Source organism: Plectropomus leopardus, chromosome 22, assembly GCF_008729295.1.
Source record: "Plectropomus leopardus isolate mb chromosome 22, YSFRI_Pleo_2.0, whole genome shotgun sequence".
Classification (NCBI taxonomy): Eukaryota; Metazoa; Chordata; class Actinopteri; order Perciformes; family Serranidae; genus Plectropomus; species Plectropomus leopardus.
Genome location: NC_056484.1, coordinates 5,838,964 through 5,865,629, shown reverse-complemented (window position 1 = coordinate 5,865,629; position 26,666 = coordinate 5,838,964). Strand labels below are relative to the sequence as shown.

Here is a 26,666-nt window from a genome sequence, read left to right as displayed (position 1 = left end):
TGGTTTGTACATGGTTTTTATTAGCAAAATAAGGGAGATGAGTCTACAAAGATTCTCCATTCGTGGAGAACATACACATACATTGACAGTTGTGGCAGTTTCTTTATATGAACAGATCCAGGACCATATTTATCACTCAAGTCTTGGCAAAGTAGAACTGATCTCAAAAATCGTAGACCAGGCTCCCTTTGACAATCCTCTATCGCCTGAACGAAAGGCTTCGCGAATGGCGACGTCTGAACCTTAAAACATTTCAGACCTCATCCTCACCTTTATAACCATCTTTTTCTGTGGTTTTCTCTCCTTAACACCCAAAACTCTCCTCCGAATACATTAAAATATACATTAAAATGTGCCTACCCTGGTCTCGAGCGCATTATAAGCTCAGTGCCTCTGCTAACCATTTTCCGAAATGGTTGGGAAGAATGGATATTTTGTACACTTTAAAAACCAGAACCCCAGATCTGCGGGGCGAATGTAACAATATACATCTCAGTATTGTACTGCGTGATCGGCCAGCGAGGCCTTCCATTGTCATGGCTGGTGGGGGGGACGGGGGTAGGGGACTGTGGAGGCTACATGTTGCTCACCATGGAGACCCATGTACCTTTAGACCAGAGGGAAATCTTCCTTCCTCCAGATAGCTCAGTGGTGTGCACATAGAAGATAGCAGGGACACTAACATATGAAAACAAGTTTACCTCTTTTATGTTTAGAACAAGTCAGCAGGCAACAGAACAAGCATTGGGACTACGACCGCGGTAAAAAGGCATGCGAAGGCACAAGTACCAACAAACTGGACTCAAAGTTGTACCCCTTTTCTTCCCTTTTGTTTAGTTTGTAGGGAAGGAAGAAAAGAAGCCACCAACAGCTTCCTTTTCCAGAGACAGCGGCAGAAGGAACAGCAAAAAAACGCGACCTCCTCCTCAAAAAAAAATTAAAAACCTTTTTTTTTAAAAAAAAAAAAAAAAGTGTGCGGAAAATTTGCGGTGACGCTTTTACAATGATACAAACATCCTACACAAATGTCGCTAGTTCAAAATGTTCCAAGACAAAAAAAACATAAATAAAGCTGTTAAAAGTGGCATATAGTACAGCACTGGTCCGTGACTGATCCTCCCGACTCTTCTCATCTTCCCCACCAAAGATGCACAATAAAACTGGCTCCACCGCCTGAGGACAGAAGACAGAAGACAGGAGAGAGACAGAGACATGAAGGACGTCAGTGTTCTACATTATGTCAGGTGGGCTGCAGCGAAGCCACACCTCTTTTTTAACAAGCATGGCTGCCTGTGACGAACGGAGGAAGCGAAGGCACATTTCAGTCTCTAAATCACAGTGTTAAAGTACATACTTAGTGTTTAATCTGTTTAAAATAATACTTAAACATGTTAAAATATTATATTAAAGATTTATAGATTTTACTCTGGATTTTTTTTCTAAATATTGTGGCTCTGAGTAACCAGGAAATGAATAGGGAATACACAGTTTAAACAGGGAAATACTGTTCTGATTTCATTTTTTAATGATACAATTAGCTATTAAGGAATCTTATTGATTATGTTGACAGAATATTTATCTCTGGAGGTTTTCCACATAATGTTTTCAGGAAATACTTCAGAAACTAAGGTTATTTTGAGTCAGGATGACAAAAAATATTAAAAAAAAAAACAAACAAACATGTAATGTGTGTTATTCACTGATATGAGTTAATTATTCGTGAAAAATAAGTAATCTCACTTTTTTTTCTTCTTACTATTAGGCAATTTCTGCGTTAAGATTTTTCGTCCATTGGAATGGACAAAACAAAAAAAACTAAAACGTTATATAGCATCACTTTATTCATTGATATGAGTTCATTATTCATGAAAAATAAATATTCTCACTTAAAAAAAAAAACTAAGAAGACAATTTCATGTCCTTTTTAGGCTAAAATTAAGATTCTTTGTCCATTGGAACGAACAGAAAAAAAGTTTTGCTAATGATTTATGAGTACATTTAGAGTAGAGATCCATCATTTCATTTTTTTAGTTTTTTGAGTGTGTCTGGAACATCGTTGGGCTCTGAACGGGTTAAAGAGAAGTTTTGGACTTTACCATTATCAGTTTCAAAGTATCAAATGGAGCAGAAAATGCATTTAAGCCTCAGATAAAAAAGAAAAGGGCACTGATTTCACAATTTCATTACGTGTGTGATTATAGCAGATTAAGCTGCATCTTTGTAGTCATCTCCAGCGCCGCCATAATTCTGAATGCTTAAGCTCTGGAAACGAACCATTTTAAGCCAATTTGTCAAACATATTTGAATGAAAAGAAAAAAGCCAGAATGCAGGCGCACACTTAAGCAAGTCTCCCAATGTTTCCTCAGCAACTCCCACTGCATCCCGACGCTCGCAACCAATCAGCCGTAATCGTCCATGACGCAGAGCCACACATTCGAGCCGAGCGAAAGGGTGCACACCCCTACAGAGATTAAAAATGATGAGTTCCTTACCAAGAAAAAAAAAGGTAATCTCCGCCATCTTCCCCCTCAGAAGAGACCACAGTCTTTCAGGTTGTTCTTGATGATGACGTCGGTGACGGCGTCAAAGACAAACTGCACATTCTTGGTGTCTGTGGCGCAGGTGAAGTGGGTGTAAATCTCCTTGGTGTCCTTCCTCTTGTTCAGGTCCTCAAACTGACACTGAATGTAGGCGGCTGCTTCCTCGTACGTGTTGGAGCCTGGACGAGAAGACGAGGAGCGGGAAGTGAAGGAGTCAGGAAGTCAGAACATAGGAAAAGGTATTGAAATTGTATATTTATATTGTTTGAGGATGGAGTGACATGGCTGCGCTTCCTCCTGGAAATTCTGCTCGTTTTTGTATAGAAATCATTCTGAGCATTTCTTGTCACTATGTGGTTACGAATGAAAGCTGAATGCTTAAACACATTAAAACCTGCACATCAGTTTTCTTGTGCTGCCTTCAGATGACTTCAGATGAAAATCTATTTAACCTTTTAAAACCTGAGTAAAGAGGTTTGATTTCTTTCAAAATCAAGGGTAAAATGCAACGACCAACTTAGCAAGAAATGTCCCACAAATTACAGTTTCCAGTCTGAATGCTACGCTAAGCTAACCGGCTGCAAGCTACAGCTTTATATTTAGCAAACAGATATGAGAATGGTATTGATCTTCTCATCTAATTCATTTCAAATACAATAAAAATTTCAATTCATGAAAAAAAATCCTTATTTTTTTCAGCAGTAGCAGAATGAACTGCATAAACACATCGTGAAATCATAAGCTGGTTTTAAGTCTTATTTGTAAAATAAATAAATAAATAAATGAATGAATAATGGCGAAAAAATAAAAGAAAGACAGAAAAAAAGAATGAAAAATAGAGAAAGAAATGAGAAATAATAAAAAATAGAAAGAAAAAAATAACATAAAAAGAATAAAGTACATAAAAAGAAAGACAGAAAGGACAAAAGAAATAAAGAAAAGAAAGACAGAAAGAAGAACAAAATAATAAATAAAGAGAAAGCAAAGAAAAAAATAGACAATAAAAGAATAAATAAACAAACAAACAGGAAGACAGAAAAAAGGGCAAGAAAAAAGAAAGAAAGAAAAACAGACAAAATAAAAATAAAAAAGAAAGAATGAACGAAAGAAAAAAGAATATGCCAGAGAGATAGAAAGAAGAAATTGGCCACTTTCAGAACGTGTCCTGTAAAATGCTGCCAGTCTCACCAGCATATTCTGGGTAGCAGATGGTGAGAGGACTCTTCTTGATCTTTTCCTCGAACAGATCCTTCTTGTTGAGGAAGAGGATGATGGACGTGTCTGTGAACCACTTGTTGTTGCAGATGCTGTCGAACAGCTTCATACTCTCATGCATTCGGTTCTGAGGGGAAAAATGAAGATGATGTTAAACGCTGCGATTTTCTCACAGATGCGTAAACAAAACAAGATGATCTTTGCTTCTCAGACCCATCACCATTCCAGTAAACAAAGTTCCCGCTGTGTACGAACAGAGTGCACGCTGTTATATTCTTCCATGAGTCAGAGGCTGCAGCACTCACCATCTCCTCGTCCTCAGCCAGCACCAGGTCATAGTCGCTGAGGGCCACGCAGAAGATGATGGCGGTCACACCCTCGAAGCAATGGATCCACTTCTTTCTCTCGGACCGCTGACCGCCAACATCAAACATTCTGCAGGAAGGAGAGAAGTAAACATGTTGCTCGGCGTACAAACACACATACACAATACAGGCAGTGTTTATGAAACCCAGAGGGCGAAACGTAAATGGCGGAGTCGCTGTGGCTGCTCTGCTCCTGCCGCAGCGTTCAGTGAAGTCAGAAAGTGACAGAGGGGAGAGGAAACACAAATTCTTTTGTCTATTGTTACTTGAAAACAGTTTTGGTAAAATCTTAGCAGTGCAGAGAATACTCAAGTGACCAACAAATGTCTATTCTGATTGTGTAACAGCAGAGAAAAAACGATTTAGAACAGGAGCAGATGTTCAGGTTTTGAACTGTTTTCTATTTGCTCAGTGAAAATGCAGAAATGTGGGGCAAGTTATACCTTGCTTTAAAAGAGACTTATTACGCTTTTGTTGATTTTTCTGTAATGTAATATTACAATGCTGGATGTTCATATTAGACGCAGCCAAAGTGAGCAAAATCTTTTGAGCAAAAACACTTTTTTTTGCATGTTACTGCAAATATTCAGGTTACATACACTCCTAAATGTAGCTACGTGCTAACGTCAGGGGAACATGTAAATCTTGGTTGCAGATTATGTTAATTTCTCCCTGATTTCAGATAATCTTCCTGCTGGAGCATGTCCAGTTGTGGTGATTTTCACAGGCAAAAAGTGAAGCTACACACAGTCATTCCCCAGCCGCAAGCACTGTGCTACATGTAGCCACATGCTCATGTGTCAGGGAAACGAGTAATCCTGGTTGCTGATGTTGTTATTTTCCGCCTGATTTTGGATTATATACCTGTTGTGACATGTCAAGTTGAGTTTAGAAATCCAAAAACCAGTATATTGGTATCAGCCCTGAAAAACCAGTATCGGTATTTAGAAACCATGAAGAATTAATAATTTGCTTCTTTTTTTTTGTTTCTTTATAAAGCTGGTTAGGCGCTGCTGTGTAATTCCTATATTATGTTTAGCAATGGCGATTTTACAGAAGTACTGTAATGTGTTGCAAAAACCTTTGCCAGTCATGGTGTATCATCATGACTGCGTATTTGTCTTAAATTCCCAAAAATAGAGAGGAAACAAAGACATACTTTGCATGAGTGTTTGTTTACGGATCATATTACATGGTATTCTGCTGTATGAATTTCAATATCGCTAGCACCAGCTACCAAAACTCTGGTATGTCATCGGGCCTGCTGCCCCCACTTCCTCTGTGTTTTTTTCCAACAGAGGGCCACAACTGAGTCACCGCCGATGTGCACAACACCTTCACAGTTTGTGTCACAACTTACAGCTGTGCACGTACAAAGGGAATTTCTATGGCAGTGAATGAGTCACGGGTGACAGGAAGGAAAAGCTAATTAAGCCATCGTGTATAACACTTTGAGGCCGAGCCAGCTGTTACAGTGAAGAAATTCTCACTTGAAGTGCAGGTCCTTGAATGTGAAGTGCGTTTCCACAATGCCTGTGGTTTTGACTCGAGTCCTCAGGACATCCTGCTGAGTCGGGATGTAGGTGGCCTGGGATATCCTGTCCAAGTCGTTCAAGTAGCTGAGAGAGGGAAACAAAGGACAAACAAAACATCAAAGTGCGACCCGCAGGCTCTTACATTGGTACACCTTTATATTTATAAGGCAATTATCGGTCTGCTCCCACACTCTGTGTTTTTATCACGCAGAAACTGTCACGTACGAGACAGTATTCATTGTGTTCTCAGGACCTCTGTATGCTTTCTGTCCCAAACACGTGGACAGAAAAGGCCTGGAATTTGTTGTAGAATGACTTGAAACTCAAGGAGCGTGTGTGGTTAAATGCTTTTAAAACTAAAAAGAAAGACTTAGAAGCAGATTCTAGAAGATGTTGATGTTTTCAGCCCGTCTGGTTGCCCAACTGACTCCCAGAAAGTTCTCATTTAACTCATAGATAGTTTTCTTTCAATGCATATCTGTGTGCTGTGAACTATATTTTGAATAGGAAGAGATTCTTATAAGGGAAGTCTTTCATTTTGTCAAGCTAGAAAAAAATCAGGTGCATAATGAGGAGCTCCCTGAGGAAATTTTGCATGATGTGGGACCCCTTTTTCAACCATATACGAGAGCTGTTGTTGAATCTTTACTGAATTGACAAATTATTAGTCTGACTGTCGTATTTGAAAAAACTGAATAAGCAGATTGTGAAAAAAAAGAAAAGGAGATTCTTTATCTCACCCTGACTAACCTGGTTTAATAACGGTTAAATGAATTAATAAGGGGAAACAGAAGTATCAGGGTCATGAGTGTAACCTCCAGATGAACAAACAAAGGATGTCTTTCTGTTTGGAATAACTTCGTTAAATTTTCAGGTCCAAGAAAAGCAAAGTTCAGCCGAGATGAAAAGCTGAACACAAAGTTAAGTTACAAGATAAGATGCATAATTCGCCTGTGGTAAATTTAGACATGATGGCACGGTGGTTTAGTGGTTGGAGCAGTTGCCTCACAGTAAGCAGGCGCTGGTTTCAGTCGGAGCGCTGGTATTTTCAGTGACGATGAGTGTGCATTGTTCTCTCCCTCTGGGTTCATCCCTGGGTTTGACGATATGCAGCTGAACTGGAAACTCCCTGCGTTAAACAGTGAATGTGTTTCTGTGCTATAATGGACCAGCCATCTGCCCAGGGTGCTGTCCCACATTTTGCTAAATACCTGCTGGGACGGGCTCCAGCATGGTTATTGTCATGAATGGGAATATGCGTGTATAGAGAATGGATAGATGCAAATGTATTCATTTTTTACAAATCATTTTAGCATGTCTTTCTCCTTTCTTTACTCTTACTAAAACCCAAAAACAGCATTCTCACAGGTCCATCACAGAGCCCAGATTTAAAGCGAATAGGGCGTCTTTCATTCGCACTTCTGGTTGTGTTTATTTGCATCTCCATTATCAGTCTAAATTTGCTGTGTCCTGTCATGCCTGAGATGGACAATGTCAAGGGCTAAAGTGCACCCGACTGCCTCCAAGCAGGTTGCAGTGACATCAAACAGGCTTTGTCATCATTATTCAGCGTTAGGGACAGCATCTGATCGGATCTTACTGTAACCATTATCCCTTATAAGTCAGATTCTTTATCGATTCCCTAATTAAATCCTAGCCAATTTCCTGTGTATTGAAAAAGCAGGCCTACATGTTTTATAATCTCGAAGTCTGAACACTGTGTAGATGACCTGAGAGAACAGCATTCGTTTTCTTCTAGGTTTTTTGATGGCAGTCTGGGGCTGTATACAACTGTTTAAGAGCACTCGCTCCATAGCAAAATCTGGGGACCAAAACATCCCATGAAATACACTGCACAGAAAAAAAAAACAACTGCTCGACTTAAAGCAATCCCAGTCACCTGAGTGGTCGACGACTGATGGTTCAAATCTCTGACTTTCAAGGGGCCTCTGTAAAGGCATATGACAAAAAAGCTCCTGAACCTCTAGACAGGAGTTTGCGGTGAGATATTTTGTCTTCTGTTGTTTCAAAGGTTTAAATCCCAACTCTTTTTTAAAGTTATGTTTTCATTCATACTGCAGCTGCACACATGCAATTGTCATCCACAGTCGAAATATTTTCATTCTGAACAAATGTGGAAACTATATTATCGCATTGTTTTCATTTTCTGAATTTTACAGACTGGATCCAGGTCTCAGTGTTGCTGCTTGCAGCTTCAAAGTGTGTTTAGTGTTTGCTCTCATTGTATAAGCTCATACGGTATGATCTACTCATACAGGATGTCACACATACACCCACATTTCCACACTCTCCGGGTGCATTATGACCTGAGCAAACATCTCAAGGTTACTGCTGATAAATCACAATGAAACAGAAAAGAGATTAGTGACCTCTAGTTGCTGGCAGACAAATACAAGTAATCTCTCCTTCATGCAAACAAGCCTTTTGTTTGTCTTCCAAGGTATTAAGTGAAGTAAAAAACACACAAGGTTTAGCAATGGTGTTCCTTATTCATGAAAAGCCCCAGGACAGCAGGATTAGAGGAACCAATTAGAAAAAAGGCCAACAGCTCCCTCGGCCTGCGACACAACCGCTGATGTTTGCTCTGCAGCAGCAAAACAAGGCAAATGGCTTTTCTAACCAAAAACAGGAGCTGCCCTGTGATGATATCATTTGTTTCAAAGGGCTCTTGCACAATATATAAAGGATTCAGGCTGGCCAGGGGGAAATGAGGTAACAGTTTAGATGCGGGGAGAAGATTTTCTCAGTATTTGTGCCACTTCTTTGTACACACGTGATGAAATGTTCCTGTGCTGAGGTGTAAGGTCAAAGATTAAATTGTCTTTCCAGCCACCGCTCTTCAGGCTGAGTACAGGAGGGCAAATATTGACAGTGTGAAAGTCCGGACAGATGCATGGTGCTGCAGCTCTGCTTGAAGCATGGGACAACTTGTGTTTAGCAACTTCAGGCCACAAAGGGTTCATACACATTTTCAATAATAAATTCCCATGACTTTTCTATGACTTTGAGGCAAAATTTGAAGACCATACATTCTTTGAAAAGACCATTAACACTCTTTACAGGTTCTTTGTCATTAGTATATAATGGATTTTTTTAAATATATATAAATTTTTTAAAAAATGAATTCAGAAAAGGATTAGAACTGAAATTTTAAATAAAACTTAGGGACTATTTGTCTGTGTGTATTTGTTTCTTTTTTTTGTTCTTTCATTATTTTTGTGATTTTTATTTCTTTAACTTTTTTCTTTTTAGCAGTTTTAAAGAAAATAATTTAATTATTTTTTCCATTTTTTGGGGAATTTTTAGAGAAAAAATTTGGTGATTGTTTTTTTTTTCTTTAAAATATTTGGTGATTTCTACAGAAAATATGCCACGAGTTTGGAAGAGATGTTTTCTTGAAAAATCACCAAAAATAATAGCCTAAAACAATAAAAACTGAAATAATCTTTCAAATTTGAAATTCTCGATGGTCGAACACATCATATGTTTTCCAAAAAATTTCCAGGCCTGGAAATTGCAAATTGTTTGCAGAGGTATGGCAGTTATTTGGGTGTCAGGTCATCTGTGACACTGTCATTAAAAGTTGATGTAAATCAGTGTGTGCAGGACCACTGAGTCTTATCATTTGGTGACTCGCATTTTTTATGCAACAGGTTGTTTATATGTGTGTGTTTGTGACTCACTATGCTGCCGAGTCATTGAGCTGATATTCGCGGGAGCGGCTGAAGCAGGCTTGAACACCTCCGTCCTTCCACAGTCGCTTAATGACACCGGCCAGTTCTCCCGTCATGAAGCCTTCCTCTGCTGAGCCCGCCAGCACAAACAGCTGCCGTGCATCGTCCTGAGGGAGGAGTCGCATTAAAGTCAATATCATAAATCAACCATCAAAGTCATTAGAGCACCATTATCATCAACATTAATCTGCTAACTAGCTGAAATGCCGGGTGCAGGGCTTTAAGGACATTTTAGAGACAGCATCTGATTCCTTTTTCTTGTCAATTCTCGCTCCAGACATTCAAAAACAACTTCTAAATAACCTGAAAAGACCTCTGACTACATTCAGGGGTGTTTGCTGATGAACTATTCAATGCTTGTTTTCCAACACCGTTAAGTGACTGCAGGTTTCTGCTCTAAACCCCCCAAATTACACTCCCCTCTCTCTGTCACTCACAGCTCTTGCGGCATCGCCAAAGTCGATCTTGAGGCGTCCCATGGCTCTGATGATGGCGATGATGGACTGGATGGTGTTGCTGTAGACCACAGCCTTGTACTGCTTGCATTCCTCTTCTGAGTAGCCGGCCTCATGGATGATCCTGCAGAAAAAAGGGGGAAAAGCACAGTCAGCATTTGAGTTTTCCAGCTCTGCAAAAACTCAACTGATTTGCAACAAACAGTAAGCAAACTGTGGACAGAGAGCTCATCTTCTCATGATAAGTTCTCCCCACTGAATGATGTAATTCAGCTTTCCTAAAAGTTACTTATTTTCCCCCTCAGTTTATTCTATATCTCTTTGAATACTTCCACTTCACATGCTCATTTTAACATCTGCAGAAATACTGTCAGGCCACAAAGGCTCTCCTCATTTCTGGCTGCTAAGATCATTGTCATCCAGGGAGAAGAAGCTTTTTCTACAGTTGCATGAGTGTCAGTTACTCCGGAAAAATACTTTAATAAAAGCTTACTATGTAAAATGATTATATTGAAATTTAATGTTTATTTTACATTAAAATATTCTACATAGAGACATAAATAATTTATTTTCTTTCTTACTGGTGTGAAGGGACAAATGTCATGAGAATGCAAAATGCAATGGTGTGAGTCAGTAGGCGGGTTTCAGTCGATAAATTGACAATTTGAATCATTTTATGAATTTAGTGTTTGTTCGGTCTTTTCATAGAATTTTGTGACATCAAGAAATATGAAGAATATCACTTCCTTTAACTGTTTGAAAAAAAGTTCATGAAGCAACTTCCAGTAGCTGACAACATGTAAATGTGATCTGTATCATGTCACAGCAAGTATGTACTACGTTATCGCTCAGCACACGTGTATTCCAGTGGATTTATGACTCTTCATTGTGAGTAAAGTAACATTTTCACAGGAACAGTATTGTCACTCCTCTGTACATCCTTTACTGGTTAAGAACCAAAAGAAAAAGCAATATCAGAACTGAGCAGCTGTTTAACAATGAATAAATGAAGTGCATCTGACGTGTGTGTCCGTGATTGATGAGTGTATCAGTGAGGATGCTTATGAGAATGTAATTCGTATGTAGGAGGCAGGCAGCACGCACATGGTGATGTATAGGCAGAGTTTATACTAATGTATTCTGCAGGGTTGTCTTCATGATCCATTAAGCATGGTACCTATTTGTAAAGTGATTCACAGAGCATAATATTACCCAGAGAGACGCGATAAAAGCATGATTGTTGTTTGACACTGTTTGTGTTGTGGAAAATGAATACTCTCTCAGTGTCATTATGCATATCTGATGAGAGAAGTCGTTGCTGGTACACTGGAAGACAGGAAGAAAGTTTGTTGTGATTGTTCGGTGCGCAGAGTGATCAGACGCAACGGCGGCAAAATGAACTCACTTCATCTGCTTGACAATTGTACTTTTCCCCGATTCACCAGCACCTGGAAGAGACGGAAGAAAAAGAGGTGTATTAGAGAGTGTAAATATTTCAAGAGGTTAATGTTGCCTGTAATGACCCTGTAAGTGTTTTTTCCTTATTCATTTTGAGCTCTCACGTCACCAAGCTCACTTCCTTCATTTGCATATTTCCAAAATAAGCACTTGCAACATTCCTATGCACTGATCTAATGTGGTTAAATGGCATGACGAGGAACCATTATTATGAAACCCTAACCCTTTAACCAAAGGAGAACTTAGAAAGCCAAGTTGTGTGTGTGTGTGTGTGTGTGTGTGTGTGTGTGTGTGTGTGTAACATGAGGTCTGTGCAACCTCCGCAGCTGAAAAATGAAACAAACTTGGAAGTGCCAAAAACTGCAGTTCCTCTAATGGCCACTTCTTCAGACTGACTCCAAAGGCGAGTCGGTCCCCATAGATCCCCACTGTGAAATATCTAACTTTACAGCAGAAATCAACATGTTTATAACCTGATACAAAACACTTCTGGTCTCTACTGCTAATTTTCCTATTCATGACAACTGCACAGCAGGTACATTTTTACATAAAAATGTACCTGCAAACAAAGTGATTTGTTTGCATTTTATTTAGGCTTACAGTTATGCATATTGAAGGGCGTGGCCACTGTGAGTGACTGGTGGGTGCTTTCAGTTTACAAGTTGCTGCCACAGGGACAACATTTGGTATGTAATCATGGTGTAACACCAGATTCAGAGTATAATTGTAACATTTTGGTCACCTATAGCCTTGTTTAGTGTTCGATTGTACTAAGGAATCACATAAGATGCATAAGATGTCGTCAAAACGTCACACCCGTGCCACCCATGATCCCGTCCTGCGGGCTGTACTGTTCATAGAAACATTTGGTGCTGTTAGTACCTCCAATCCTGGCCTTCAAGCAAGACAACTCTGTCCCATTTCACGATTGTAACTTTTACACAGAACGACGAGGCGACATAATGGCGTTAAATTCTGACCCTGAAGAAGCGATGTAAAAGCGGCTAGTGTCTGGCCTCTGCTGCAGGCAGCTCCTTGCTAATATTCTGAGTCAGATGACTGTTTTGTGATAAAGCTTCCAGTTTGGTGTTAACTGAGTCTGGCATTGAATAAGGAATCTGCGTTTAGAGTTCGATCAGGGTTCCTGCTACTTTTGAGATTTTACAATGCAACATCCTAAAAAGATGATTGAAAAATATCCTGCTTCCAGGCATCTTAAGAGTTTTGACAGATGTATTTAAGACATTTTAGGCCTATTTTTAGATTACTGAATTCATTGCCTTTAAGACTTTTTAAGGATCCGCGGAGACCCTGTTTATCAGAAAAAAACATCATCAAGGCTCTTGGCCTTTCACTAACAATAAAATAGATTAATATTGACAGTGTTGTGAAGCGCTGTTAAACATGCTGTCACCTCAGGATGTGAGTGCGCTCGGCGCTGGCGACTAATTAGATTGACAGTGTTGTAGTTGACCGATTAGACAACACTAAGACGAGAAGAGCAGGGGGTTGGATGGGTAGAGAGCATACTGTCGGCACGCCTTTTTGCTTTCTCTCAAACGTCACAGTGCCATGGCAACTGCTCTCGTTATATCCAGGACATGTCTAGAGTGAGTCCGCAGTCACCTGAGGAGGCTTTGTGGTGGTGAGCGTGTGTGTGTGTGACATGTTGGCCTCCGCTGGGACCGTTATGCATTATGCATCCGCTGCTCTTTTTCCTCAACCAGTCTCTTCCAAGTGCCCTTTTATTAAAAAATGTTTCCTTTTACAAATGAAAGCCATCTGTGATGTCCTCATAGACCACAGTCATTAGACTCTTGTCCTCTAATGGGTATTACCATAACCTACATTTGATCCACTAATGTGCACTCAATGTCCTCATATTACAGCAGGGGAGACTTATAGAGAGGTTACAGCGAGCCAATTGGCCAGTTGTCTCTGACGTAAGGCTCCTCTGCCACTGGGGAAGATTTTTCAAACCACTTGAGAGTGGCTGTTCTCTGAGTAAACACCCCCAGCTTCTCTCTAGAAACAAAAAAGAGGAAGTGGAATCATATCGTGAAGTCTACTGCTATCTGTTACCTCGTGATACTGGCAGCGGAGACAAGATGGTTTGCTCTTGCATAATAAATCATCTGCCTCATCTAGTTCTACTTTCTGTGGTGTTGCGAAAGCAAATAAGAAACTTTTGACGTTTTTCACACATGCCATTAGTAGCTGAGCTTGCCTCACGCTGTAGATAACTCAAAAACTTGAACCCTAAAATGAATACATAAATATAAATCCATACTATCTGTCTGCATTCCTACAAACTTCCACTCCGCAGTGCATGCTGATAGTACAGTCCTGGCACTTCACCTTCAGGATAATTGGATGCGATCCACCTGAGGACACATTATTTTAATTACGTGTCACCACTTCAGTGCCGGAGAGCCCTGGAGGGAGGTGACGGTACAGTGGCAGCTCCCTGTGCTGCGAGGCCAAACACTGGCAGTGTGAGGCCCCGTGGGAGCAGCACACAGACGGTAGATCCGCTTATCACTGCTGGCCGGTGAGCTGGCACAATTGCACCCCTCGGCCTGCCCAAGAGCCATTTTCACAAGGCCACACACACTTCACATACCGACGCCGTGCCTCTCAATGTGGGATTCATGAAAATCCACTTCAGGCGGGCTATGAGCCCACATTGAAGTACAAAGTAGACTCCTTATAAAGGAAACTTTAAGCTAACTGCTAGTTGTGTCACTTCTCAATGGTTTTTGTGGCTTGTACTAAGACATCTCATCTAGAGATTTCTTTTAAATTTCATAGAACTGTAAGTGGAACCTCTTTGGGTTTTTGGCTGTTAGTCACACCATCTTCTGATTATTCTTAAACCAAACCATTATTTGTTTGACTGACTCTTGTTCACGCCACAACTCCACCACTTTCTCCTCCTTTTCCATGGTACAAGAGAACAGAGACTTGTTCATGTTCCTGCACCTCCCCGAGTCTCCTCCATGTTTACTGTCAACCTTGCTGCTCGAACTTGGTGCTGAAGAGAGCACAGCTATTGATGGTTGACGATGTTCATGTTATTGAACTTCTGACTAAAAACTTACAATAATATGAAATGTGTTTGCTTTAACCGAGCATCAAGATTAGAAAAAGACTTACAGAGTATCTAAAGTGAGTGTCTCCTCTCTGGAGTGTGAAAACAGTCACAAAAACAGGCGGGGCCAGGAGGGGGACTGAAACCGCAGATATACTCGCTGTTTAACCTTGCATTCGTTTCTGGCTGCGTCATGAACATTTTTGTATATACTGTACTTATACATGATGCATGTTACTGGAGGATACCTTTAGAGGGCACACGGGAGAGCTCAGGCTGTACACAACTACCGAATATGTGTGATGCAAACAACAGGAGGAGGTTACTATCATGTTAATGCTGAGATCAAGCAGAAAAGGCAACAGCGGCGACAACATTGTTGCTACATAAGGCCTCTAAATCAAGCCTGTTGGGACTATGGGGAGGACATGTCTCTGGTGCTTTCCGCCATTTGTAATCCTCGCTGCTGTGTTCACTCCGACACATCCGCTCTGCCTCCGAACTGCCCCTGCTGTTTATATACATACTATTCTCCTATCTACAGCACAGCCAACGTACCAAACCCACGAAAGGGACGCGTGGCAGCCATCATGCATGCACGTAGTTAACAGCAACTAGATTTCTGGCCCAAGACACGCCCAATTACCAAATCATGATCCACACCACCTCCCTGCTCCCCGCATACACACAAAGTAGTCGGTTGTTGGGACGGTGGCGTTTGGGCGGCAAAAGGGGGCTTGCTTGATGATGAAAGCAGGCTCCTGCTACCAGGATCAGCCAATAGCAAAATTCAATTGCAATCTCCAGGTTTCAACCTTTAAAGAGCAGTCACTGTGAATATTTGTAAAACAATATATAGAATTTTAATACTTTGCACTCAAATGTCAACAATTGGACCTGTATCAATCAACAACACTACTAAATACCCATATATATTCCTTTTCAACTAAAAAAGTGATTTGGAGGTTCATTTACTGTTAAAGACAGCTTGGACCGAGTTTAACGACCACCTTACACCCAATGATCGAGATCAAGGATGTGCAGTAACCGAGCTAAAACTCATGATTTTATTCACTGGAAATTTGTCAGCGACAGTGAAATCACTTAAAAAGTCGTTTGGTGTAAGGCCAGCATTTGTCTTCAGGATAATCAATGAGACGTGCTCTGTGCTTATGTAAGTGACTCGGCTGCGGCCTCTTTACACCAGTGATATCATAAGGGTGTGGATCATGTCAAAGCCTCCAGGCCTGAAGAATACAAAACACAGAGGCGACCTGATTTCTAATCACTCTCTCACACACACACACACACACACACACACAGACAGACCTTTAAGGGTTACATGGCACCACAGGCATGACCTATGCTCCTCATGCAGAGTCATGTTACTCACCCACAACTTTGATACACCCACCCCAAAACAGCTAAACCACTGGAGCAGCTGGTTTCTGTTTCTAGCGGTTCAAACTATTTTAGGAAAATCCGAGCTAACCCTTCCAGTGAAAATGGAGGACTACTTTTTTTTTTCTTTTTTCCACACAGAACAGAGACGTTTCTATCTACCAACCGCAAACACGTCTTTTTCTCTTGGAACTTCCCCCTTCCCAAAGCGAGGTTTTTTAACAATGGCAGTATGAATGTGACTAAAATGGCCACCATGCCTGGGCCTTCTCCACTGTATAGATCAGAGTAACCAACTTGCTTTGCTTGAAGGCCACTTTTACAAAATGACAAGAGGCCAGGAGCCAGTCGCAGTGTCTAGGATTTCAGGATGTTTCCAGGACTTTAAGGGCTAAGTTAGGACCTCTGCTGGGGGGACTGGGGGATCTTCCACTGGGACTTTTTTTGATAAATAAGCTCTACTTTGATGTTATTTTGTACACTCTGGCACCTTATTAATACTAAAAGTACAAAAACAATCGCCAGTGTGAATAACGTTTTAAAAAATTGTGAATCAGAAAATGGTGGGGGGCCAACCGGCACCCTATTAGGAACCAGATTTGGCCCGTGAGCCTTGAGTTGAGTACTAGTGGTATAGATTAACCATATGTTGCAGCTAATACTCTTGGATCAATGTGTGCTCGCATGCCTACGAAAGTCTTTTTCGTGCTCCAGAATAACGGCATGAAGATACATTTTCAGTTTATAAGGGCCAAACCTTTTTAGGTAAGCAGTCCAAGAACTTGAGGAGGACTTGGCACAACATGCAAACCACATTAGTGATGCCACATTAGCAGCATGAGCCCGCCACCCTTCTCTCGCTCTGTTTTCCACTCTCATTCCATCATTTACATCCGTCTTCCTCTTTTGCATTCCCTTCGTCTCACATTTTCCCATTATGATATATTGTTCCTCTCACTCACTATCCAATTCCTCTTTTTTCCTCTCTCCCTCTGGGGGGATTTAAATATGACTCACTCATGAAGGATTCCAGGATCCTCCGAGCGGTGCTACCCACCGGGGGAAATGACCAGAGGCATCGATCTGCCAACAAACGGATCGATAGCTAAAAGATTGTTTCCCACACACACTGGCACAACTATTCGCGGAGACGTCTAATGATGCTTACAAGGATACTAGAATGTGCACAATTTAGCTACTTTGACTGTCCATGTTTATTGTCAGGGGGGCCCCCTATTATGAGTAACAACATTTTTGGCAACGCTGGTTACATAATTTTAAAAAATATGGCAAACATTAAAGAGAGAACAATGACAAATGTTAGACAAAGGCTAAGGATTATTAATAAAATCTTCCCACGGTTGCACGACAGCTATAGAAAGAGTAATTAGGCTGAGGAGATTGTAATCTATTTTAGCATGTAGATATGAATAGGAGGATAATTGGGTCCTAGAGATGATGGAAATAAAATGAGAGCCAAATAAAGACGAAGAGCTAAATGTTCAGTTTTCAAGGGATAAAATTAAAAAAAGATCAAATTCCCTCTCTCTATAAAAGACACCTAAGGCTGCCAGCTAGTTTGGATGTGACAGTGTGCACGCTGACTCACAAAGATTCAAATCATTTTCATGCAAATTGGAGGTTTTTAACTCGGCGTAATGATTTTATGTCAGGGACAGGGAGCGCACAAAAGCCTGTGATTAACATTCACTGCATTTATGCACACTAATATTCCACTATAAATCCGAACATGACAATAATCTGAATTTGACGCAGGTCATGTAGACGGCATATGTTTTTGAATATTCCAAATTAGGCCTTTTAACGAACATGCGTTTTACGATTCAGACGTGTGAAATATGCTGGTATTATTCAAGTTTTAGGAGCATTCTTTAGGCATGTACACAGCACTTTCATCCCCAGTAAAGATGCATGCCCAAAAGAAAAGCCCAAATTTCCGATCAAAATAAGAAACACACCTACTTTTAAACATTATGAAAGATTTGGGATTTCAATGGGTTTTTGGGTATGTGATGGTTGGAGGAATTGAACAATGTCCCTACAGCTTACAGCAAGTGGAATTTAACACTTTTTAAGACTTTTTTAATGCCACTCGAAATGAAATTTAAGACTGACTTCACTATTTTTACCCAAATATTTACTATAAAATAATACATGACTTTTGGCTGACAACACTGCAAGTGGTATTCGGTACATTTTTCTTTTTTAAAGTTACCTATTATTTCAAGATTTGAGATTTGAGATAGCACCTTTAATACATTTGGAAACTAATTGAAGACATTTTAAGGCCTTATTTTTAGATGGATTAATTCAAGACTTTTTTAGGATCCTCAGAGACCCTGTTAAAGACGGAGGCTGTCAAACAAGTCCACCACCAACGGAAAACTTTTAAAAATCCTATTTTGAGGCAAAAACGCAAAATCCAGCTTTTCCACTGTTCTATATTTTGACGTGAGAAACAACATGTTAGGACACGATAAACGGAGTACGCACCGTTGCATGTAAACAGAAATATTAGTGGGATATTCATTTTTATTAGCCATATTAACAGCTTAGTAGGAGTATTGCCTTTTTCAGAATAAAGGCAGAAAAACGGAACATTTTGTGCATGTAAACATGCTCAGTGTGCGCACAGGCACACACAGATTTAAATCATTTTCATGCAAATTGCAGGTTTTTACCTCAGCGTAATGGTTTTATGTCAGTGACAGGGAGCTCGCATAAGCCTGTGATTAACATTTAGGGCAGAGCTGGAGAACCAGATGGTAAACACTTGAACCTGCCACTCACCGAATCACCAGAGGTTTTCTGTTTACACAAACATCTACACATTTGCTGGGGGTCACCTCCATGTGATACACAAAAGACTTTCTTTTCTTCTAGTCGAATATATACAACACATCTCTCCAACCCTGCCAGCCTTTTACTACCAAGCCGTGTGTTTGGCTGACGTTTTATCTATGCTGACAGGGTGTGTTTAGAGAAAAGTATACTCAAGAATTGCTTTCGAATCAACAACTCCAAAACAGTATCTTTCCAGTGAGTGTTTATCTCCAAGGTAAACAACTCAAACTCCCAACTCAGGGCCCCAATGTCTCTCTGTAGCACAGCTTTTTCATTTTTAATGCTTCAGTCATTAGGAGGGTTCTCATCTTACAGCGCCTCTTTTCCTTTCTCCCGGCGTCACTGTGTGTCACTTCAGGCCGTAACCTGAAGAGGCTGCCACGCTGAATGGATCAAACACAAATGGCAGGAAACGGTGCCAAGGCAGCCGCGCGTGGGGGCCACACGACCTGGCACACAGCCGTCGTGACAGCTATTTTAGCAAAAAACAGAGAGCGGATAAAATGATGGTTTTAGTGGAGCAAAAGCTGATGAAAAGTCATATTTCACCCTCCAGCAGCATAGCAGAAACTTGACCTAACTTGCACGCTCTCAATCAGCAAACCCCATCTGGCCTCCAAGCACCTGAGGAATGTGGTCTACCTTTGACGAGAAAATATGTGCATTGTTGTTCAAACGAAACAATACCAACGTCACACTAAATGTACAGAAATGTAAAGATTAGATCCGTAGAAAAGGGGTTGCTAGATTATGAGAAGCACGTGAGGAAATGGTGATCTTGCTCCAGCTCACAGATTTGTCCACAAAAGCCTCTAACAGCTCTTTTACTGTGCCGTCTGTCAGGTGTTTGCCTGGTATTGGTATTGGCTCCAGACTTTGTGTCCTGGTAACCCACATACCATGTGTGTGCATGTCAACATTTCCCAAAGCTCGCCACCTGAGGGGTTGGTGGAAAAGTTTTTCACCTACGGCCTCTATTTACAAGGATAACAGTGTTTCCCCACATGTAAGTAACGCTGTGAATTTACACATGGCTGCTTTCGAAATGTGGGCAGTTCAATTTATTGTGCATACAAAGCTGAACGAGGGAGATATGGCGTGAAAAAGTACATGTAATGAATTCAAAAAATTACATAAGACTTCAGTGCCATTCATAATGCATTCTTTTGGTGGATTTCAAAAGAGATATATCAATTGACCCAGATAATTACGGATGTCCCAATGCCATTTCTCATCCCAGAAACCAATACCTAACTTTATCAGTGGCAATGTAGTTCAAATGGGTGCTATTCTCGGGGCAAATCGTTTTGATTTCTTTCCCAAAAAAATGGGGAAAAAATAATGAGCAACTTGGCAAGAAATGTCGTGCAAATTGCAAAAAATGCACAGATTTAGAAAATTATTTATTTTACAAGCTAGGGGGGAAAAAAATCAGAGAGTTTTTAAAATGATCATAATTACATATTTAAAAATATTATTATTGTTGTTTTATCTAGTTTTACACAGACAGATGACAATTCATTATACAATTATGCACACTATCCTTTACCCACTTAAGTAGTAATTAAAGAGAAAAAAAATTAAAAATACATAAATTAAATAGTCATTAATAAGAGACTAATTAAACACATTTAAAAAAGGCAACAAAAACAAAAATTAAATTATTATTTGATAATAATTTGTATTATTTTTTTACAGAACTTTAATATTACACCAATTTTTCAGGTCATTTCCTTTTTTGTTTTTTGACTTGTTTGGCTATTCTTTCATTTACTTGTTTATTTGCTAATTTTCTGGTAATTTTTTATGATTTTTTGTACAACTTTTTTGCTTATTTCTGGGTCATTTCTTAAGTTGCTCAATGCCTTCTTCCCATGATTTTGAAAGAAATCAAGCCAATTTTCCCAGGTTTTAAAGGGTTAAATATCCTAAAATGAGAGGATCCCAACAAGATTTTTATTCACATTCAGTCAGGCCTGGGCCCCCAATGAGTCACAGGCCTATTTTCACTGCATTACAGTGGACTAGACGAGAGGAAATGTGCCATTGTTGAAAGGATTTAGTCAATACAAATGGTCTACAGAGGCGACTGAATGGCTCTAGTGGCAACAGAAGGGAAAAAGAAAGACAAAAGTTGCCACGTATGACTAAAATTGTGAATAAAGCGGGTTTAAAACACAAAGTGACGTTGTGTTTTTTGGTATTTTGGCTTGTAACATTCAGTATTATTCTTGTTTTCTGTTTGGAAATACCGTTCTGTTGCATTTAGTGAGTTGACAGAGGGGAGTAAGCTAGCGATTCGATGCTGAAGGTTACTTGCCATTCAGCAGTTAAGGGGAGAGTTAAGTAAAAAGTAACTTAAATTGCTTAGTTACTGATTCTAGGCTTTAGAATTTAGGTTATACAAATCCTAAGTTGTGTTTCAAATAATCATTAGCCTCTCTGTGACAATCCAGTCCAAGTTTGACTTTCTAAGTATAGTGGTTTTTGATCTGGACCTGATCTAACATGGTCAAAGTGTTAAAAAAAAGCATTGAAATCTCCTTTTTTTTACATTTTCACAAATAGAATAAAGGGTTCATGAATCTGAAATTGTGTTTTATATCATATTTAGCCCCTTTGGGGAAATCTAGTCCAGATTTGACCTGACTTAGCACAGTGGTTTTTGATCTGGACCTGGTCTAATTCGGTCAACATGTGGAAAATAGCAGTGTAATCTTTTTTTTTAGTGTTTTTACAAGGAAAATAAAGATTTCACAAATCTGACTGTGATTTAAAAAAATATTAAGCCTCTGTGGAATAATCACGGCCTGTTGTGACAAGTATAGTGATTTTTGATCTGGACCAGGTTCGATGTGGTCAATGTGTGAAAAACGCTGTGAAATCTTCTTCTTTCCTCTATTTTCACAAATAGAATAAAGATTCACGAATCTGAAATTGGGTTTTCAACATCTTTAGTTTCTCTGAAAAAATCTGGTCCAAATTTGACCTGACAAAGTACAGTGGATTTCAAGAGAGACCTGGTCCAAGGTGGTCTACATGAGAAAAACACAGTAAAGCCCCCTTTTGTTGCATCTTCACAAACAGATTATACGTTTCACAAATATGAAATTGTGTTTGAAATAATCTTTGGCCTCTCTGGTAAAATCTGGTCAAAATTTGGCCCATAAAAGCATAGTTGTTTTCAAGAGAGATGTGGTCCAATGTGGTCTAGGAGAGAAAAATACAGTGAAATCTCAATTTTTTTTTCAGTTTCACAAACAGAAAAAATGATTCACAAATTTAAAAGTGGGTTTCAGACTCGTCTGACATGTTTTCACCACAGTAGGAGGTGCAAAAAGCAGTGAATAAGCATTGCAAAGATTTCCCTTAACTCTCCCCTTAACTGCTAGAATTGGAAGCTACGAATGGGAAGCCAACTTCAGCGCGTGTTTCAAACACAAATCGACGTTGTGCTTTTGCTATTTTTACTTATAACTTTCACTTATTTTTTCTTCTTTTATATTTGAAAATAACGTTATGTTTAGACTTAACGAGTTGACAGTTAACTCAAGCTAGCTCGGAGGGGAGTAAGCTAGCGATGCGGAATTGAAACTCCGAAACACTTCATAACTGACACCACCTAAAACTGACCGTTGACCAGAAATAAAGCAACATTAATGTGGTTTTCGTGTCACGGTGAGCTCCCTCATCACCGTATGTGGCTACTAACTGCTGTGGGCGAAGTTGGTCCGCCGACCCCCATCTTCTCCTCCCTCCTTACCGAGCAGCAGCAGCTTGACCTCCCTGGCTGCCTTCTCCCCGTCGTCCCGCAGATTCCTGTCGATCATTTTGCTGCGCTCCACCGCCGCCTTGTCCTCTGTGCTCAGCGTGCATCCCATCCTCGACCGTGTCCTTCCAGATGGTGTGAAAGAAAAATGTCTAAAATACCGTTTATACCCACATTAAATGGTTAAAACTGCCTTCGCCCCGCACACACGCCCTTTTTTTAAATGACAGGCAATCGATCTGTTCGGAGGGAAAAACGGGAAGCGAGTCGACTTAAAAAAAAAAATGGTGTCGCGTTTCTTCTCCCCGCCGGATCGTCGTCGGGTTAAAATCCTTTTTTACATCCGAAGGGAAGATATTTGATAAAGAAACAGTTCCTCAGTGATGTCTCTTCCAGCAGTTCGCCTCCATTCGCTGCGGCGGAGACTGATAGTGTTTGTATGAGCAGCCTCGACTGGAGCAGCAGCGCGGCGTGTTCCGCGAGCGGCGGCAACAAATCACACTTCCGGTCTCATCCTTCACAATAAGTGTTTAATGTGAAGGATCAGACAAGCCCTGCACTACTCTGTGGCTAAAAACTGTTCATACCCGCTTTAAAAACAGAGAAATATTAAATACAGTCCTATCCTGATACCTACGAAAATTTAATTGATAGCCCGGGCTATTATCACTAAACTCATATGTATATATATATATATATATATATATATATATATATATATATATGCAACTGTAAACATTCTTTATTTAACTGTTGAGTTTCTCGGCGTTGTAAATACTGTATATATTGTTTGTTTATGTCGTCCTCTGTGCTTTATTTCCTTCATCTTTATCCTGCACATTCGATGTTTTTGTACTTATTTATTAATATAGTTTATTTTGCACAGTTTATCTTCTATTTTGCTATCCCTTTGCTGCTGCAATGTTGGAAATTTCCCCACTGTGGGACTAATAAAGGATTATCTTATCTTATCTTATGTTATCTTATGTTTTATATATGTATGTGTGTGTGTATATATATATGTGTGTATGTATGTATATGTGTGTGTGTGTGTGTGTATATGTGTATATGTATAAATATATATATGTGTGTGTGTGTGTGTGTGTGTGTGTGTGTGTGTGTGTGTATATATATGTGTATGTAGCAGATCAAAGATTAAAATACAAAAATACAATCCAATTATTATTTAACCCTTTGAGACCTGGGCAAATTGGCTTTAATTTATTCAAAAACATGGGGAAAAAAAATAAAGAGCAACAAAATATAACCCAGAGGTTAGCAAGAAATCTGTAAGATCCGTATATTTTATTATTGTTTTCCATTTATTTTATGTTTTTTTTTATTGTACTTTATTGATGCAATGCTAGCTTGATCTTAATTTGTTTATTATTATTATTATTATTATTATTTTAAGTGTTTTAAGTTTATTTATTTATTTTTTTATTTATTTTTTTATTAAGTTAAGTTTATTTTAAGTACTTACTTGCGTTTGTAGTTTATTTAGAGGTGAGATTATTTTACAAGCCTCTAGGTGTTTTGCTGTTTTGTTTTCACTGTGCAAATAAATAAATAAAACAAAAAAAGCACTAGAAAATTACCTGGAAATTTGCCCCTCAAAAAATCCAAAATAAACAAACAAAGAACAAGAAAGTAAAACAAACAAAACAACAAAAAATACAAACAAGAAATGAGCTGGAAAAATGCTTAATAATTATAATAATTCACTGATAATTTTAAATATATAATTATGAATATGGTACTATCTACAGAAAAAGGTAAATTATTACTACTATTTGTCTTTCTTCCTTAATTTACTGTCCACTGTACAATAAGGCAGAGTTTTTAAGTTTACAGAATGAATTGTGACTAAAAGTGACTTTCTTTTCAGTCCCATTAACTATCAAAGAAGGATCACTGCATAATGTATGTTTGTCTTATAATGTAAAAGTAAAGCCGACTTTGGCCACCTGGTATTTTATAATAAATTCAAGACGTGCTGGTGTGCATGATGCATGCATACATTAGTTGCATTTACAATCGAGGATGAATTATTCGCGCTTTTAATGGATGATTTCCAGTCTGTGACGTGCAGTTCTTAAAAAAAAAAAAAAAAAAAAAAATCTTACGCCTTTATTTTGAAGGTAGACGCCCAAACCGGAAACGTCCTAACAGCAGAGCGTATTTCACACCTGCACACCCAAAACTTTACTCATCAGCACCCAAATAACATAAAAAGCTCATCATTTTCACTTTATAGGCTACAGCATGTTCCTTTTAATATTTGTATTAATAATTATAATTACAATAATAATAATAAGATAAGATAAGAGGTTTCACTACATTTCTCAAAGAGATATATTTAAAATAGCTGACACCATATCTATTCCCAGTATTATACAAATACATTGTATTCACACTTCTCTGATCATATTACCTGTTTAGGTTATTCTGCAACCAGGTAACCTACATTTGTTGCTTGTTTTGTTCCCATGGGATCCAAACCAGCGACAGTGACGCTGTTGGTCCCACCCCTCGCCCGTTCAGCTGTACTGTTTGTGGTTTAAATAATTCACCCTGTCGGGCAAAGTCAAGTGTGGGTCTTCAACATCAACACTCAGTCTAAAGATTTTAAAGATCTAACTTCAAAATATTCCACAAAAATCCTTGTGACGTAACCAACCACGCCTGCAATTTTCATCTCCACCGTGGCTTTTTGGGAACATGCAAATTTAGTGGTGTTGACCTTTCCATTCTAATCCTATGCTGGCTGAGGGTTTCCCTCTGTGTCATCCAGGCCTCTTTCCAGGTTTGAGATAACAAGAGCCGCAGGTGTATGCATTAGGCAAAAAAGGTAACGTCATATGATCCAACACAACTGTGCCACAGACACAGAGGGCATCTGTGCTCTTTGAAAAGGACAATGATCCATGTTATAAAATGCGTCTGCATACAGTGGGAGTTTTTCATGCTGCTTTCATCTATAAACTGTGTATTTACTTTCTGTGGGGCTATGTGTGCAGATATATATGTGACGTAAATTGAAACCACAGTATCTGCATTGTTATGTGCAGATACCGTACGGTTACTGTTTATTCATATGATCATGTGAATAAATAAAAAGATGGCACATTGTCTTTTGGGTACACTCTGGTCTTTCCACATGAATGACAAAAAACCTGTTTGTTGAATACACATTACACTGTTGCAGCAGAGATACAGGGTCAAGTTTAGTTTTGCAAAACGCAGACTAAAAATGGCAATTAAAATTATTTAACCCTTGGAAACCTGAACAAGTTAAAATTTTAACTTAAATTTTTAAATTAAATTTTAAATTAAAATAAATAAAAACAAAAACAAACAAGGACAAAAAAAATTTTTAGTAACATAATTTTAAACATAATTACAAGAAAATGTAGGTTACCTAAAATTTCCAATGCAGGAAATTAGTATAAAATTACAAAAAACAAAAAACAAAAAAAAAAAAAAAAAAAAAGAAAATGGCTCAACAAAAGTTTTTTCTGTAACATAATTTTAAATATATAATCATAATAATTAGGTGTAGTGTAGGTTTCTGGACTTTTTCTGATGCAAGATGCAAGATATAGGAACAAAAAAAACAAGAAAATATGCTGAAAATAAAAGGTAAAAAAAACAAACAAGAAAATATGCTGAAAATAAAAGGTAAAAAAAACAAACAAGAAAATATGCTGAAAATAAAGAGTAAAAAACAAACAAGAAAATGACACAAAAAAGTATAACGTTTTTACTCTTTCGCATAATTTTAAATATATTATTTTAATAAATATATATAAAGGTTTCTGGCCATTTCCCCCTAGTTTTTAGAGAATCTTCTAATACAAGAAATTACTAAACAAAAATGACAAAAATATTATCTGAAAATAAACATAAAAAGAAAAGTAAAAAAAACAAAACTTTTTTTTTTCTTTAACATTATTTTTTATATATACTTATCTATAAATAGGTTTCTGGACTTTTTTTCTAGTTTTTTTGGGGGAAAAAATGATACCACCACCCCCATTCCCCTTTTTTTTTAAAAAAAATAAATTTCAGGTCATTTTCTTGTCATGCTTTCCTAATTTATTGCAATTTATGCACCATTTCTTGCCAAGTTGCTCATTGGTGGTCCAAACAGTTTTATAGATAGGTGTAAAAACAAACAAACAAACAAACTCATAAACATCATGATTAATTGTGT

The 26,666-nt window shown here is 38.8% G+C and overlaps 1 protein-coding gene across 1 annotated transcript; it reads right to left on the bottom strand.

Annotated features, from left to right (window-relative positions):
* gnai1 (guanine nucleotide binding protein (G protein), alpha inhibiting activity polypeptide 1) lies at window positions 1–22,931 on the bottom strand. Its single transcript, XM_042511005.1, has 9 exons — window positions 22,445–22,931; window positions 11,272–11,314; window positions 9,849–9,990; window positions 9,361–9,518; window positions 5,612–5,740; window positions 4,062–4,191; window positions 3,730–3,883; window positions 2,494–2,720; window positions 1–1,173 (listed from the first exon to the last, which is right to left on the bottom strand). Exons 1-8 carry the CDS (start codon window positions 22,560–22,562, stop codon window positions 2,530–2,532), a joined length of 1,065 nt encoding a protein of 354 aa, XP_042366939.1. The 5' UTR covers window positions 22,563–22,931; the 3' UTR covers window positions 1–1,173; window positions 2,494–2,529.
* Window positions 22,932–26,666: the final 3,735 nt, after the last annotated feature.